Raw genomic sequence first — 16,098 nt, forward strand, 5'->3', positions numbered from 1 at the left:
TGGAGATGACTTCAGGAGGAATACCAGAAGCCGTCAAGATCCAGGACTCAAGAGCCACGCCGTCAATCTGAGAGCCGCAGAATTCTGGCGGAAAAACGGACCTTGTGAGAGAAGGTCTGGACGGTCCGGAAGATGTCACGGCACCTCTACGGACAGATGGAGCAGGTCTGGGTACCAAGCTCGCCTGGGCCAGTCCGGAGCAATGAGGATGACCCGACGGCCCTCCATTCTGATCTTGCGCAGAACTCTGGGCAAGAGAGCTAGAGGGGGAAACACGTAGGACAGACGAAACTGGGACCAATCTTGAACCAGAGCGTCCGCTGCAAAGGCCTGAGGATCGTGGGAGCGAGCCACGTAAACCGGAACCTTGTTGTTGTGCCGGGATGCCATTAGATCCACTTCCGGAGTGCCCCACTTACGGCAGATTGACTGAAACACTGCCGGATGCAGGGACCACTCGCCACTGTCCACGGTTTGACGGCTGAGATAATCTGCTTCCCAGTTTTCCACGCCTGGGATGTGGACTGCGGATATGGTGGACTTGGAGTCCTCCGTCCATTGAAGGATGCGTTGAACCTCCAACGTTGCCAGGCGGCTGCGTGTCCCGCCTTGGTGATTGATGTAGGCAACCGCTGTCGCGTTGTCTGACTGGACTCGGATGTGCTTGCCCGCCAAAAGGTGGTGAAAGGCTAGGAGAGCTAGAAGCACAGCTCTGGTTTCCAGCACATTGATCGAGAGGGCTGATTCGGATGGAGTCCAAGTGCCCTGTGCTCGGTGGTGGAGACATACCGCTCCCCAGCCGGATAGACTGGCATCCGTGGTGAGGATCACCCAGGACGGGGCCAGGAAGGAGCGTCCCTGAGACAGAGAGAGGGGCCGAAGCCTCCACTGAAGGGAGCCCCTCGTCTGTGGCGACAGAGCCACTAGCCTGTGCAAGGAGGAAGTCCGCTTGTCCCAACAGCGGAGAATGTCCAGCTGCAGAGGACGCAGATGGAACTGGGCAAAGGGAACAGCCTCCATTGACGCCACCATCTGACCCAGCACCTGCATTAGGTGCCTGATGGAATGACGGCGTGGCCTCAGCAGAGAGCGCACCGCCAGACGGAGGGACTGCTGTTTGACTAAGGGCAGCTTCACAAGTGCCGGCAGAGTCTCGAACTGCATCCCTAGGTACGTGAGCCTCTGGGTCGGAGTCAGAGTGGATTTGGGCAGATTGACAAGCCACCCGAATTGGGCTAGAGTGGCGAGAGTGAGCGAGACACTCCGCTGACAGTCTGCGCTGGATGAAGCCTTGACTAGAAGGTCGTCCAGGTAAGGAATCACTGCCAACTCCTGGAGGTGCAGAACCGCAACCACTGCTGCCATGACCTTGGTGAATACTCGAGGGGCCGTGGCTAACCCGAAGGGGAGAGCCACGAATTGGAAATGTTCCTCTCCGATTGCAAAACGTAGCCAACGCTGGTGTGACACTGCAATTGGCACATGCAGATAGGCATCTCTGATGTCGATGGATGCCAGGAAATCTCCTTGGGTCATTGAGGCAATGACTGATCGCAGAGACTCCATGCGAAAATGCCGCACCTGAACAGCTTGTTGAGAAGCTTGAGATCCAGGATGGGCCGGAAGGAACCGTCCTTTTTGGGGACTAGGAAGAGATTTGAATAGAAACCTCTGAACCGTTCCCGGGCGGGAACCGGTACAATTACTCCGTTGGCCTGCAAGGATGCCACGGCCTGAGAGAAGGCGGCGGCCTTGGAGCAGGGGGGAGTTGACAGAAAAAATCTGTTTGGCGGGCTGGAAGAGAATTCTATCCTGTAGCCGTGAGAGATGATATCCCGCACCCACTGATCGGAGACGTGTTGAAACCACACGTCGCCAAAGTGGGAGAGCCTGCCACCGACTAAGGACGTTGCTGGTGCGGCCAGATAGTCAAGAGGAGGCTCACTTAGTGGCAGCAGCTCCTGCGGTCTTTTGTGGACGCGCCTTTGTGCGCCAGTTGGGTTTTTGGTCCTTGGCTGAGTTAGTGGACGAGGCCGAGGGCTTAGAGGATGACCAGTTGGAGGAACGAAAGTAACGAAACCTCGACTGGTTTCTCCCCTGGGCAGGTTTCCTGGTTTTAGTTTGTGGCATGGAAGTACTCTTCCCGCCAGTAGCTTCGTTAATAATTTCATCCAGTTCACCGAATAGCCTGGATCCAGCAAAAGGGAGCCCAGCAAGGTACTTCTTTGAAGAAGCATCTGCCTTCCACTCTCGAAGCCACAAGATCCTGCGGATAGCGAGGGAATTAGCCGAAGCCACCGCAGTGCGGTGAGAAGCCTCCAGCATGGCAGACATGGCATAGGATGAAAAAGCTGAAGCTTGGAAAGTTAAGGCAACCATTTCGGGCATAGATTCACTGGTGAGGGAATGCATCTCCTCTAGAGAAGCAGAGATGGCTTTGAGAGCCCACACTGCTGCAAAAGATGGGGAGAACGAGGCCCCTGCCGCCTCATATACAGATTTGGCCAGAAGGTCAACCTGGCGGTCAGTGGAATCCTTAAGAGAGGTGCCATCAGCCACTGATACAACGGTCCGGGCTGAGAGTCTAGACACCGGAGGGTCTACCTTTGGTGAATGAGCCCACTCCTTGACCACCTCAGGTGGAAAGGGAAAACGGTCATCAGAACCACGCTTTGGGAAGCGTTTGTCAGGACAGGCCCTAGGCTTGGTCACAGTGGCCTGAAAACTGGAGTGGTTAAAGAACACACTCCTTGTCCTCTTAGGCAAGGTAAACTGGTGCTTTTCTGCCAGAGAGGGTTGCTCCTCTGATACTGGCGGATTGAGGTCCAGTACAGAATTAATGGACGCAATCAAATCACTAACATCTGAGTCACTTTCGGACAGATCAATGGGGCACATGGAGGTAGCCTCCGAGCCCCCAGTAAAGGCATCCTCCTCGTCCTGCGAGTCAGCTCTTGAATCAGAGCCTCGGGATGAGGAAGGAGAGGGGACCCTGCGTCTCCTTTTAGGAGGACGGGGTCTGGGACCAGATGAAGAATCCTCTGTGAGCTCCGCTGAGAGAGCCGTAGCAGCAGAGGCACCCTGTGAAGGGGGCTGATGCATGTTCAGCAAAGTCCGGGACAGCTGTCCCATGGAGTCGGCAAAAGACTGGGAGATTAACCTAGAGAAGGATTCTACCCAAGCCGGGGGTTCAGCCACCGGAGCCGGAGCAGCCGCAGGGACCACTGTGGGTGCGATTCCAGGCTGAGGCATTGTCAGGTTAGAGCAGGCATCACAATGTGGATATGTGCTCGGTTCAGGCAGCACGAGCTTACATGCTTTGGATTTGGGCAGATTGACAAGCCACCCGAATTGGGCTAGAGTGGCGAGAGTGAGCGAGACACTCCGCTGACAGTCTGCGCTGGATGAAGCCTTGACTAGAAGGTCGTCCAGGTAAGGAATCACTGCCAACTCCTGGAGGTGCAGAACCGCAACCACTGCTGCCATTACCTTGGTGAATACTCGAGGGGCCGTGGCTAACCCGAAGGGGAGAGCCACGAATTGGAAATGTTCCTCTCCGATTGCAAAACGTAGCCAACGCTGGTGTGACACTGCAATTGGCACATGCAGATAGGCATCTCTGATGTCGATGGATGCCAGGAAATCTCCTTGGGTCATTGAGGCAATGACTGATCGCAGAGACTCCATGCGAAAATGCCGCACCTGAACAGCTTGTTGAGAAGCTTGAGATCCAGGATGGGCCGGAAGGAACCGTCCTTTTTGGGGACTAGGAAGAGATTTGAATAGAAACCTCTGAACCGTTCCCGGGCGGGAACCGGTACAATTACTCCGTTGGCCTGCAAGGATGCCACGGCCTGAGAGAAGGCGGCGGCCTTGGAGCAGGGGGGAGTTGACAGAAAAAATCTGTTTGGCGGGCTGGAAGAGAATTCTATCCTGTAGCCGTGGGAGATGATATCCCGCACCCACTGATCGGAGACGTGTTGAAACCACACGTCGCCAAAGTGGGAGAGCCTGCCACCGACTAAGGACGTTGCTGGTGCGGCCAGATAGTCAAGAGGAGGCTCACTTAGTGGCAGCAGCTCCTGCGGTCTTTTGTGGACGCGCCTTTGTGCGCCAGTTGGGTTTTTGGTCCTTGGCTGAGTTAGTGGACGAGGCCGAGGGCTTAGAGGATGACCAGTTGGAGGAACGAAAGTAACGAAACCTCGACTGGTTTCTCCCCTGGGCAGGTTTCCTGGTTTTAGTTTGTGGCATGGAAGTACTCTTCCCGCCAGTAGCTTCGTTAATAATTTCATCCAGTTCACCGAATAGCCTGGATCCAGCAAAAGGGAGCCCAGCAAGGTACTTCTTTGAAGAAGCATCTGCCTTCCACTCTCGAAGCCACAAGATCCTGCGGATAGCGAGGGAATTAGCCGAAGCCACCGCAGTGCGGTGAGAAGCCTCCAGCATGGCAGACATGGCATAGGATGAAAAAGCTGAAGCTTGGAAAGTTAAGGCAACCATTTCGGGCATAGATTCACTGGTGAGGGAATGCATCTCCTCTAGAGAAGCAGAGATGGCTTTGAGAGCCCACACTGCTGCAAAAGATGGGGAGAACGAGGCCCCTGCCGCCTCATATACAGATTTGGCCAGAAGGTCAACCTGGCGGTCAGTGGAATCCTTAAGAGAGGTGCCATCAGCCACTGATACAACGGTCCGGGCTGAGAGTCTAGACACCGGAGGGTCTACCTTTGGTGAATGAGCCCACTCCTTGACCACCTCAGGTGGAAAGGGAAAACGGTCATCAGAACCACACTTTGGGAAGCGTTTGTCAGGACAGGCCCTAGGCTTGGTCACAGTGGCCTGAAAACTGGAGTGGTTAAAGAACACACTCCTTGTCCTCTTAGGCAAGGTAAACTGGTGCTTTTCTGCCAGAGAGGGTTGCTCCTCTGATACTGGCGGATTGAGGTCCAGTACAGAATTAATGGACGCAATCAAATCACTAACATCTGAGTCACTTTCGGACAGATCAATGGGGCACATGGAGGTAGCCTCCGAGCCCCCAGTAAAGGCATCCTCCTCGTCCTGCGAGTCAGCTCTTGAATCAGAGCCTCGGGACGAGGAAGGAGAGGGGACCCTGCGTCTCCTTTTAGGAGGACGGGGTCTGGGACCAGATGAAGAATCCTCTGTGAGCTCCGCTGAGAGAGCCGTAGCAGCAGAGGCACCCTGTGAAGGGGGCTGATGCATGTTCAGCAAAGTCCGGGACAGCTGTCCCATGGAGTCGGCAAAAGACTGGGAGATTGACCTAGAGAAGGATTCTACCCAAGCCGGGGGTTCAGCCACCGGAGCCGGAGCAGCCGCAGGGACCACTGTGGGTGCGATTCCAGGCTGAGGCATTGTCAGGTTAGAGCAGGCATCACAATGTGGATATGTGCTCGGTTCAGGCAGCACGAGCTTACATGCTTTGGATTTGGGCAGATTGACAAGCCACCCGAATTGGGCTAGAGTGGCGAGAGTGAGCGAGACACTCCGCTGACAGTCTGCGCTGGATGAAGCCTTGACTAGAAGGTCGTCCAGGTAAGGAATCACTGCCAACTCCTGGAGGTGCAGAACCGCAACCACTGCTGCCATGACCTTGGTGAATACTCGAGGGGCCGTGGCTAACCCGAAGGGGAGAGCCACGAATTGGAAATGTTCCTCTCCGATTGCAAAACGTAGCCAACGCTGGTGTGACACTGCAATTGGCACATGCAGATAGGCATCTCTGATGTCGATGGATGCCAGGAAATCTCCTTGGGTCATTGAGGCAATGACTGATCGCAGAGACTCCATGCGAAAATGCCGCACCTGAACAGCTTGTTGAGAAGCTTGAGATCCAGGATGGGCCGGAAGGAACCGTCCTTTTTGGGGACTAGGAAGAGATTTGAATAGAAACCTCTGAACCGTTCCCGGGCGGGAACCGGTACAATTACTCCGTTGGCCTGCAAGGATGCCACGGCCTGAGAGAAGGCGGCGGCCTTGGAGCAGGGGGGAGTTGACAGAAAAAATCTGTTTGGCGGGCTGGAAGAGAATTCTATCCTGTAGCCGTGGGAGATGATATCCCGGACCCACTGATCGGAGACGTGTTGAAACCACACGTCGCCAAAGTGGGAGAGCCTGCCACCGACTAAGGACGTTGCTGGTGCGGCCAGATAGTCAAGAGGAGGCTCACTTAGTGGAAGCAGCTCCTGCGGTCTTTTGTGGACGCGCCTTTGTGCGCCAGTTGGGTTTTTGGTCCTTGGCTGAGTTAGTGGACGAGGCCGAGGGCTTAGAGGATGACCAGTTGGAGGAACGAAAGTAACGAAACCTCGACTGGTTTCTCCCCTGGGCAGGTTTCCTGGTTTTAGTTTGTGGCATGGAAGTACTCTTCCCGCCAGTAGCTTCGTTAATAATTTCATCCAGTTCACCGAATAGCCTGGATCCAGCAAAAGGGAGCCCAGCAAGGTACTTCTTTGAAGAAGCATCTGCCTTCCACTCTCGAAGCCACAAGATCCTGCGGATAGCGAGGGAATTAGCCGAAGCCACCGCAGTGCGGTGAGAAGCCTCCAGCATGGCAGACATGGCATAGGATGAAAAAGCTGAAGCTTGGAAAGTTAAGGCAACCATTTCGGGCATAGATTCACTGGTGAGGGAATGCATCTCCTCTAGAGAAGCAGAGATGGCTTTGAGAGCCCACACTGCTGCAAAAGATGGGGAGAACGAGGCCCCTGCCGCCTCATATACAGATTTGGCCAGAAGGTCAACCTGGCGGTCAGTGGAATCCTTAAGAGAGGTGCCATCAGCCACTGATACAACGGTCCGGGCTGAGAGTCTAGACACCGGAGGGTCTACCTTTGGTGAATGAGCCCACTCCTTGACCACCTCAGGTGGAAAGGGAAAACGGTCATCAGAACCACGCTTTGGGAAGCGTTTGTCAGGACAGGCCCTAGGCTTGGTCACAGTGGCCTGAAAACTGGAGTGGTTAAAGAACACACTCCTTGTCCTCTTAGGCAAGGTAAACTGGTGCTTTTCTGCCAGAGAGGGTTGCTCCTCTGATACTGGCGGATTGAGGTCCAGTACAGAATTAATGGACGCAATCAAATCACTAACATCTGAGTCACTTTCGGACAGATCAATGGGGCACATGGAGGTAGCCTCCGAGCCCCCAGTAAAGGCATCCTCCTCGTCCTGCGAGTCAGCTCTTGAATCAGAGCCTCGGGACGAGGAAGGAGAGGGGACCCTGCGTCTCCTTTTAGGAGGACGGGGTCTGGGACCAGATGAAGAATCCTCTGTGAGCTCCGCTGAGAGAGCCGTAGCAGCAGAGGCAACCTGTGAAGGGGGCTGATGCATGTTCAGCAAAGTCCGGGACAGCTGTCCCATGGAGTCGGCAAAAGACTGGGAGATTGACCTAGAGAAGGATTCTACCCAAGCCGGGGGTTCAGCCACCGGAGCCGGAGCAGCCGCAGGGACCACTGTGGGTGCGATTCCAGGCTGAGGCATTGTCAGGTTAGAGCAGGCATCACAATGTGGATATGTGCTCGGTTCAGGCAGCACGAGCTTACATGCAGTGCATATTGAGTACAGCCTTGCAGCCTTGCTCCTCGTGTGAGACATGCTGCTGAAGTGGGGGCTCTGAGCCAGAATGACCCCCAGAGAGTATATAAGAAGGTCCACAACCAGAGGTTGTGGCTTACCAGACCGTTTGTGTGCCCTCCAGATCCCACAGCCCGGACCCCCAAGCAGCTTAGCAGGGATGCTGCAGCCAGCGCTGATCCAGAGAAAAACACTGAGAAAATGGCGCCAGAGCGAGGAGAGGGGGCGGGACCTGCTCTGAGAGCGGGATCTTAAGGGCCAAGGAGACTTACAGGGGAGGGGACGTACTCAGAGAGGAGTGTCCCTCCCCTGTGCCGAACGGCCGCTGGGCGGAGCCGCACTGTCCCTCTGCATGATTGACATGTGAGGGCAGTGAAATCGAAAGTAGGCCTCCGGCGAAGCCGGGGCCTAAATTTAAGCGATGCGGCCGGCGCGCAGGCACCATCGGCGCGGTTCTCAGGCGACAACCAGAGAACCGGCCGGAAATGTCAGAAAAGTTACACAGCACACTCTCCCACCATAATAAAGTACCGGGACCACACGAATATAAACGTCTCAGGTACTTAGCTTGCTGAGACGCAGGGTTCCAAGTCCCTGGGGATGAGTGCTCTGTCCAGCAGGATCCTGAAGGGCTGCGGATGGAGACCGGTCTCCTGCAAAGCAAGGAGAACCGTGCTGGCTCCCACTTCAAGCCAGAGCCCGAGGGATGGTGAAGGAGCGCGGCATGTAAGGCTCCAGCCTTGGAATCAACCTTAACAACACCGCCGACACAGTGGGGTGAGAAGGGACATGCCGGGAGTCCAGGCTTGGACCCGCTTTTCTTCAAAAACTTTCCAAAAATGAAAAATCAGATGAGAATGCATGTGTGGATGTATGCCTCCTGAACACAAAGCAATGAACTGGCTAGATCTGGTTATCCAGGGGGTGTATATGCTCAGAGGGAGGAGCTACACTTTTTAGTGTAGTACTTCGTGTGTCCTCCGGAGGCAGAAGCTATACACCCAATGTCTGGGTCTCCCATAGGAACGATAAAGAAAAAATCCTCAAATATCTTTATGGTGTAGAAACATTTTTTTTCTTACAGCTCCTAAACCACTGCATAGAAGACAGTTAAATATTACACATATGCATGCTTGCAGCCACCACTAGAGGGAGCTTTATTGGAAGGACCAAATACAAATTAGTTTTGCCAAAGCAAGTGTACAATAGGGACTGGGACTGTGGGGATGATGGGTAGGGACCATAGTAAGGATGGATGGGGCATATCCAGGGTGGGGACTATACAAAGGATGGATGGGGCATATCTAGGGTGGGGACGTTGGGGGATATGGAAGTCAGTCTTTTTTTTTGTTCATCTGCAATGTTAGCTTAAGCCTGTTATCTTTATCATTAGTGGGTCTCAGCAGCAGTAGTAGTATGACTGTGCCACCTTCTGTGATTAGCAGCTTTTGTGTATGGAAATGTACACTGAAAGCCTGGCGTAGGCAGCTCCCAGAACTCTGCTACATGCAAAATCTCAAATCTTTCACTGTGTCAGAATGGCTGCAGCCACTAATCAATGTGCCACATCACTGAACTCATGGTCTTTTTGCCTACATCATTGCTGATCTCAGATAAGGTAGCAAAATCCTGCTGACATATTCCCATTAAAGCTAACCTCCACAAGGAACAGAAAGTTCTACGATGAGTCCATTTATTGCTACCTATGTCGGTGTGAGTCTATTATTAGGATTTCTGGCCAGTGTGAAAATTGCTAGTTAATTATTTTATGTATTTTTTTTATATTGATATTCATTTGAAAGATTTAAAGGGTGGTTCACCCATATTTTTTATTGTCTAGATCGATATTATATTGAGAAACAATGTTTCTCTCAAATACCTTGTGTTGGCAATAGTGCCTGTGAGAGGCGCTATTGCAGACCGCTGTTCCCACTCCAGTGACGTCACGTTAAATGCCGCACACATCACATCCATGCAGCCGGCTGCAGTCTTCCAGACTCACTGAGCTGTGAGCGGTGTTACACCGCTTGTAACAGCCCATCTGCTCCCTCCTCCCTTACAGCACAGCCAGTCTGCTCCCTGCTCCCCCCTCCCTCACAGCACAGCCCGTCTGCTCCCCCCTCCCTCACAGCACAGCCAGTCTGCTCCTTGCTCCCCCCTCCCTCACAGCACAGTCCGTCTGCTCTCTGCTCCCCCCTCTCTCACAGCACAGCCCGTCTGCTCCCTGCTCCCCCCTCCCTCACAGCACAGCACGTCTGCTCTCTGCTCCCCCCTCCCTCACAGCACAGCCCGTCTGCTCCCTGCTTCCCTCTCCCTCACAGCACAGCCCGTCTGCTCCCTGCTCCCCCCTCCTTCACAGCAGATCGCTGCAAGCAAGAGACGCAACGTGCTGTGCTGTGAGGGAGGAGGGAGGGGGGAGCAGGGAGCAGATAGGCTGTTACAAGCGGTGAAACGCCGCTCACAGCTCAGTGAGTCTGGAAGACTGCAGTCGGCTGCACAGATGTGACGTTGCAGCACTTGACGGTGACGTCACTGGAGCGGGAACAGCGGTCTGCAATAGCGCCTCTCACAAGCACTATTGCCAACACAAGGTATTTGAGAGAAACATTGTTTCTCAATATAATATCGATCTAGACAATAAAGAATATGGGTGAACCACCCCTTTAAATAAACATAAAAAAACAACAAAAATCTGACTTAAAACAAGAGATTTTCTGACAAAACCTTCGATTTAAAAGCTGGTTCTGGGGAAAAAAATCATCAATATTTTGTCTTAAATGAGAAGTTATAGAATTTAATAATATAGTTGTTTTGCGACAGGAGACCCAATCGTCAGGTAGGTGCTCCATCCTTTCCTGCATCAGTGTGTGTGAACGGATTCAGGGCGGCCATGACGGGATGTAACACCCGAATTGATAGGACCTTATTAGTGTGCGTATGTATATCTATACAGGGTGTATATATATATATATATATATATATATATATATATATATATATATATATATATATATAAACAGAGTGTTTTGTGAGAATAGAGATATGTAACATGTAATAATGGGACACCCACGACCAGGCATTAGAAGGTGGCCATTCACAGCGATAATGCGGAGGCAGCTGGAGCGTATGGAGCCAACAAGTCCTATATAATGTAATGGAGATGAGCGGGCATCATCACTGACAAACTATTGAGTTGTTCCCCTGTATAATGAGCTCCATGGCACAGCCGCGGCTGGATGACCACAATGAGCACTATTGTGTACCCAGTGACTGCAGCACAGAATACTAATCTTGCTTTCCATCCATAATCTACACATAATTAACATAATTCTGTCTTCAATTAGTGGAGGATGGGAAACATGGATAATGAGGGCCACGTGAACCACTTTTTTGTTTTGGAGTTTGTTTTCTCTAGAATGATATTATCTCATGTTTCAAATGAACCGGTCACCAGCTTTTCCAGTTTTTGACCCTATGAACAAATCCCACTGCCTTTAACTGTTCCTTTGCTGCATCGTGTGTATCATCTCCTGTCTTCCCCTGTGTACCCCATAAGTACCATGTGATATCCTCCCGTGCTGTAAGTAAACTAGGGTGGTCCAGTCGGATGGGCGTCTTCACTGTGGCGTCTGTCCCTCCTCTCAGCTGCTAATCGCGTCCTCCTGCTTTGATTGACATGGATGAGGTGTCCTGCGTCATCCACATGCGCAGTGATATTCTATGCATTGCTGCAGCAGGGCAGAGCAGAGAGGGCCTGCGTGGCTACTGCGCATGCGCAAGATCTCTGCTCATTATGTGGATGATGCAGGACGCCACATCCATGTCAATCAAAGCAGAAGAACGCAGTGATGTCGCTTGTTGTTTGTGGAGTGATGTTTTATGTGTTACCTGCAGTAGGGCAAAGCAGAGTGGGCCTGCAAGACTACTGCGCATGTGCAAGATCTCAATGCACTATTGCACTATGTGGATGACGCAGGACACCTCATCCATGTCAATCAAAGCAGAAGAACGCGATTAGCAACTGAAAGGGGAGACAGACAGATAGTCAAGTGCCACCTATTGGAAGTAGCGGTCCTAAAAGTCAAAAGTGGCTTTTTAAACAAGCCTTTTCATAAGACTTAGGGGCACTTTGCACACCACGATGCTGCGATGCCGAGTGCGATAGTCCCCGCCCCGTCACAGCAGCGATATCTTGTGAAAGCTGGCATAGCGAAAATTATCACTATGCCAGCTTCACATGCACTCACCTTGCCCTGCGACGTCACTCAGGCCGGCGACCCGCCTCCTTATTAAGGCGGCGGGCCGTGCGGCGTCATAGCGACGCCACACGGCAGGCGGCCAATAGAAGCGGAGGGGCGGAGATGAGCGGGACGTAAACATCCCGTCCACCTCCTTCCTTCCGCATAGCCAACAGGAGCCGCGGTGAAGCAGGTAGGAGATGTTCCTCGCTCCTGCGACTTCATACACAGCGATGTGTGCTGCCGCAGGAGCGAGGAACAACATTGGACCATTGCAGCAGGGTAATTATGGTTTTCGCCGACGCCACACTGATGTTACGATTACGACGCTTTTGCGCTAGTTAATCATATCATCTAGGCTTTACACACTACGATATCGAGAGCGACGCCGGAGGGGGCCTCACTTTCGACATGACCCCACCGACATCGCACCTGCAATATCATAGTGTGCAAAGTACCCCTTAGGATTTATTGCCAGATCAGAATCCCAATTTGCAGACACGGTGTTTTGGGGTGATTGCCCCTCGTCAGTGCAAAGTGTGGGTATCTTATCTGGCTTATGATGTTAATATACATTGTTTTGCACAGATTGGCTTTTACAGGCTTTCTTTCTCTGTATTGCTGGCTGCAGAAGGAGGTAACTGAGAATCTGTACGTGCGCTCAATGATCTGATGAAAACTCTCCCCATAGATCTGTATTCACACACAGATTCTCAGATAACTCATTCGTCTGGCAGCAACACAAAAAAGTAGAAGGCAAATGGTGCAACATTTTTGGTGTAAAAAAATTGTCCTCAAATATGGACGATCCCTCTAAAATATCCATAAATAAAAAGTTCTATTTGTAAAAGTTGGGATTCTGATCTGGCTTATATATCCTGAGTCATATTGCAAAGGATTGTTGAAAATCCACTTGTGACTTTTAGGATCGCTACTTCCAATAGGTGGCGCTGTGCTAGAGTTTGTCTCCTTTACTGGAGAGACAATTTGAATATTTCCCAGAGGGGCATTGCAGCTATAAGTCCCCTTACCTGGCAGCCAGACTGGCTTGCAAAGTCTCCTTAAGGAGAATAGTGTTCCCCCGTGGTCCCCACATAGCTTTCTCATGAGCCAGATCAGACACCCCCATACTTTGCACTGACGAGGGGCAAGCACCCCGAAACACCGTGTCTGCAAATTGGGATTCTGATCTGGCTTATATATCCTGAGTCATATTGCAAAGGATTGTTGAAAATCCACTTGTGACTTTTAGGATCGCTACTTCCAATAGGTGGCGCTGTGCTAGAGTTTGTCTCCTTTACTGGAGAGACAATTTGAATATTTCCCAGAGGGGCATTGCAGCTATAAGTCCCCTTACCTGGCAGCCAGACTGGCTTGCAAAGTCTCCTTAAGGAGAATAGTGTTCCCCCGTGGTCCCCACATAGCTTTCTCATGAGCCAGATCAGACACCCCCATACTTTGCACTGACGAGGGGCAAGCACCCCGAAACACCGTGTCTGCAAATTGGGATTCTGATCTGGCTTATATATCCTGAGTCATATTGCAAAGGATTGTTGAAAATCCACTTGTGACTTTTAGGATCGCTACTTCCAATAGGTGGCGCTGTGCTAGAGTTTGTCTCCTTTACTGGAGAGACAATTTGAATATTTCCCAGAGGGGCATTGCAGCTATAAGTCCCCTTACCTGGCAGCCAGACTGGCTTGCAAAGTCTCCTTAAGGAGAATAGTGTTCCCCCGTGGTCCCCACATAGCTTTCTCATGAGCCAGATCAGACACCCCCATACTTTGCACTGACGAGGGGCAAGCACCCCGAAACACCGTGTCTGCAAATTGGGATTCTGATCTGGCTTATATATCCTGAGTCATATTGCAAAGGATTGTTGAAAATCCACTTGTGACTTTTAGGATCGCTACTTCCAATAGGTGGCGCTGTGCTAGAGTTTGTCTCCTTTACTGGAGAGACAATTTGAATATTTCCCAGAGGGGCATTGCAGCTATAAGTCCCCTTACCTGGCAGCCAGACTGGCTTGCAAAGTCTCCTTAAGGAGAATAGTGTTCCCCCGTGGTCCCCACATAGCTTTCTCATGAGCCAGATCAGACACCCCCATACTTTGCACTGACGAGGGGCAAGCACCCCGAAACACCGTGTCTGCAAATTGGGATTCTGATCTGGCTTATATATCCTGAGTCATATTGCAAAGGATTGTTGAAAATCCACTTGTGACTTTTAGGATCGCTACTTCCAATAGGTGGCGCTGTGCTAGAGTTTGTCTCCTTTACTGGAGAGACAATTTGAATATTTCCCAGAGGGGCATTGCAGCTATAAGTCCCCTTACCTGGCAGCCAGACTGGCTTGCAAAGTCTCCTTAAGGAGAATAGTGTTCCCCCGTGGTCCCCACATAGCTTTCTCATGAGCCAGATCAGACACCCCCATACTTTGCACTGACGAGGGGCAAGCACCCCGAAACACCGTGTCTGCAAATTGGGATTCTGATCTGGCTTATATATCCTGAGTCATATTGCAAAGGATTGTTGAAAATCCACTTGTGACTTTTAGGATCGCTACTTCCAATAGGTGGCGCTGTGCTAGAGTTTGTCTCCTTTACTGGAGAGACAATTTGAATATTTCCCAGAGGGGCATTGCAGCTATAAGTCCCCTTACCTGGCAGCCAGACTGGCTTGCAAAGTCTCCTTAAGGAGAATAGTGTTCCCCCGTGGTCCCCACATAGCTTTCTCATGAGCCAGATCAGACACCCCCATACTTTGCACTGACGAGGGGCAAGCACCCCGAAACACCGTGTCTGCAAATTGGGATTCTGATCTGGCTTATATATCCTGAGTCATATTGCAAAGGATTGTTGAAAATCCACTTGTGACTTTTAGGATCGCTACTTCCAATAGGTGGCGCTGTGCTAGAGTTTGTCTCCTTTACTGGAGAGACAATTTGAATATTTCCCAGAGGGGCATTGCAGCTATAAGTCCCCTTACCTGGCAGCCAGACTGGCTTGCAAAGTCTCCTTAAGGAGAATAGTGTTCCCCCGTGGTCCCCACATAGCTTTCTCATGAGCCAGATCAGACACCCCCATACTTTGCACTGACGAGGGGCAAGCACCCCGAAACACCGTGTCTGCAAATTGGGATTCTGATCTGGCTTATATATCCTGAGTCATATTGCAAAGGATTGTTGAAAATCCACTTGTGACTTTTAGGATCGCTACTTCCAATAGGTGGCGCTGTGCTAGAGTTTGTCTCCTTTACTGGAGAGACAATTTAAAAGTTTTAACACATTTATGCAAAACCAGTTTATATTCTACCTTCTATACCGATAAACCTCCCATTGCTTTACATAAAAATCCCATCTGTGCTCGCCAACGATGGCCGGCATCACTGGACCCATTTGTGGCCTTGGCGAATATTTCCACGCACTACTCGCGGTCCATGGCGGGTGCATAGTGGGTGGTAGAGGACTAATTTGTATTTACTTTACAATGAGTGTATAAAACGAGTCTGGCGGCCTCTTACCAACACTTTTGAGTTTTTCTTCAAGCAGTTTTAATGTCTGCTGAATGGCGGCTCCATCGGTGGGGGCCACATCTACGCACAGCATACCCAGCAGGCCGTCCAATTGCTGCGATAGCTGACAAAAAACAAGATTTAGAAATCAGAATTGTGCAGAGCCGGGAACTGTGAGACAAGCTGTTACTAGGCCGCGCAATTAAAGGCTCTTATACGAATTTTAAGAAATCTCATTCATTTATTCATTCAGCTTGTACTGGAAAAGATGTTTTTTTCCAGTAGCAAAAAGCCAGTGTGTGAACAAGCCCTGAGAAAATATTTGGGGAAAACTGCAGGGTGATGTGTAATTATATGGGGTGTAAACAAAAATAACTTATCTAGTCATCCCCATTAAAAAGAACCCCCACTTTGTGCTCTTCTCTCGGATTACTGCTACCTATGCTCAGTCTGTGGCCTGTTATCCAGGAGGGGCCCCATGCACAAATATTTTACCGACTGGGTGTCGCAATTTTTTTTTTTTTAAGGAAATGTGTCTGTGTCATCAGATGTTTAAATCACGTTTTTCTTTATATATATATATATATATATATATATATATATATTATTTGGGGTTTCTTTTTATATCGATCTACAGTATATACATGAAATCTTGCAGTTTTCCACTGAGCCTCATAATAGGCTGACACATCCTGTTCAATAGAGATCACTTCTCAACAGTCATCACAAGCAGGAAAACAATTAAACGACACCCCTTATAT

At 50.9% G+C, this 16,098-nt stretch overlaps 1 protein-coding gene across 1 annotated transcript in view; it reads right to left on the bottom strand.

Annotated features, from left to right (window-relative positions):
- SESTD1 (SEC14 and spectrin domain containing 1) overlaps positions 1-16,098 on the bottom strand; it is a 228,432-nt gene that overhangs the window by 37,396 nt on the left and 174,938 nt on the right. Inside the window, exon 12 of the mRNA XM_075317402.1 lies at positions 15,347-15,461. Coding sequence (XP_075173517.1) covers positions 15,347-15,461 — 115 coding nt within the window. The remainder of the gene's footprint in view (positions 1-15,346; positions 15,462-16,098) is intronic.

The sequence above is a fragment of the Anomaloglossus baeobatrachus genome, chromosome 7 (genome assembly GCF_048569485.1).
Source record: "Anomaloglossus baeobatrachus isolate aAnoBae1 chromosome 7, aAnoBae1.hap1, whole genome shotgun sequence".
Lineage (NCBI taxonomy): Eukaryota > Metazoa > Chordata > Amphibia > Anura > Aromobatidae > Anomaloglossus > Anomaloglossus baeobatrachus.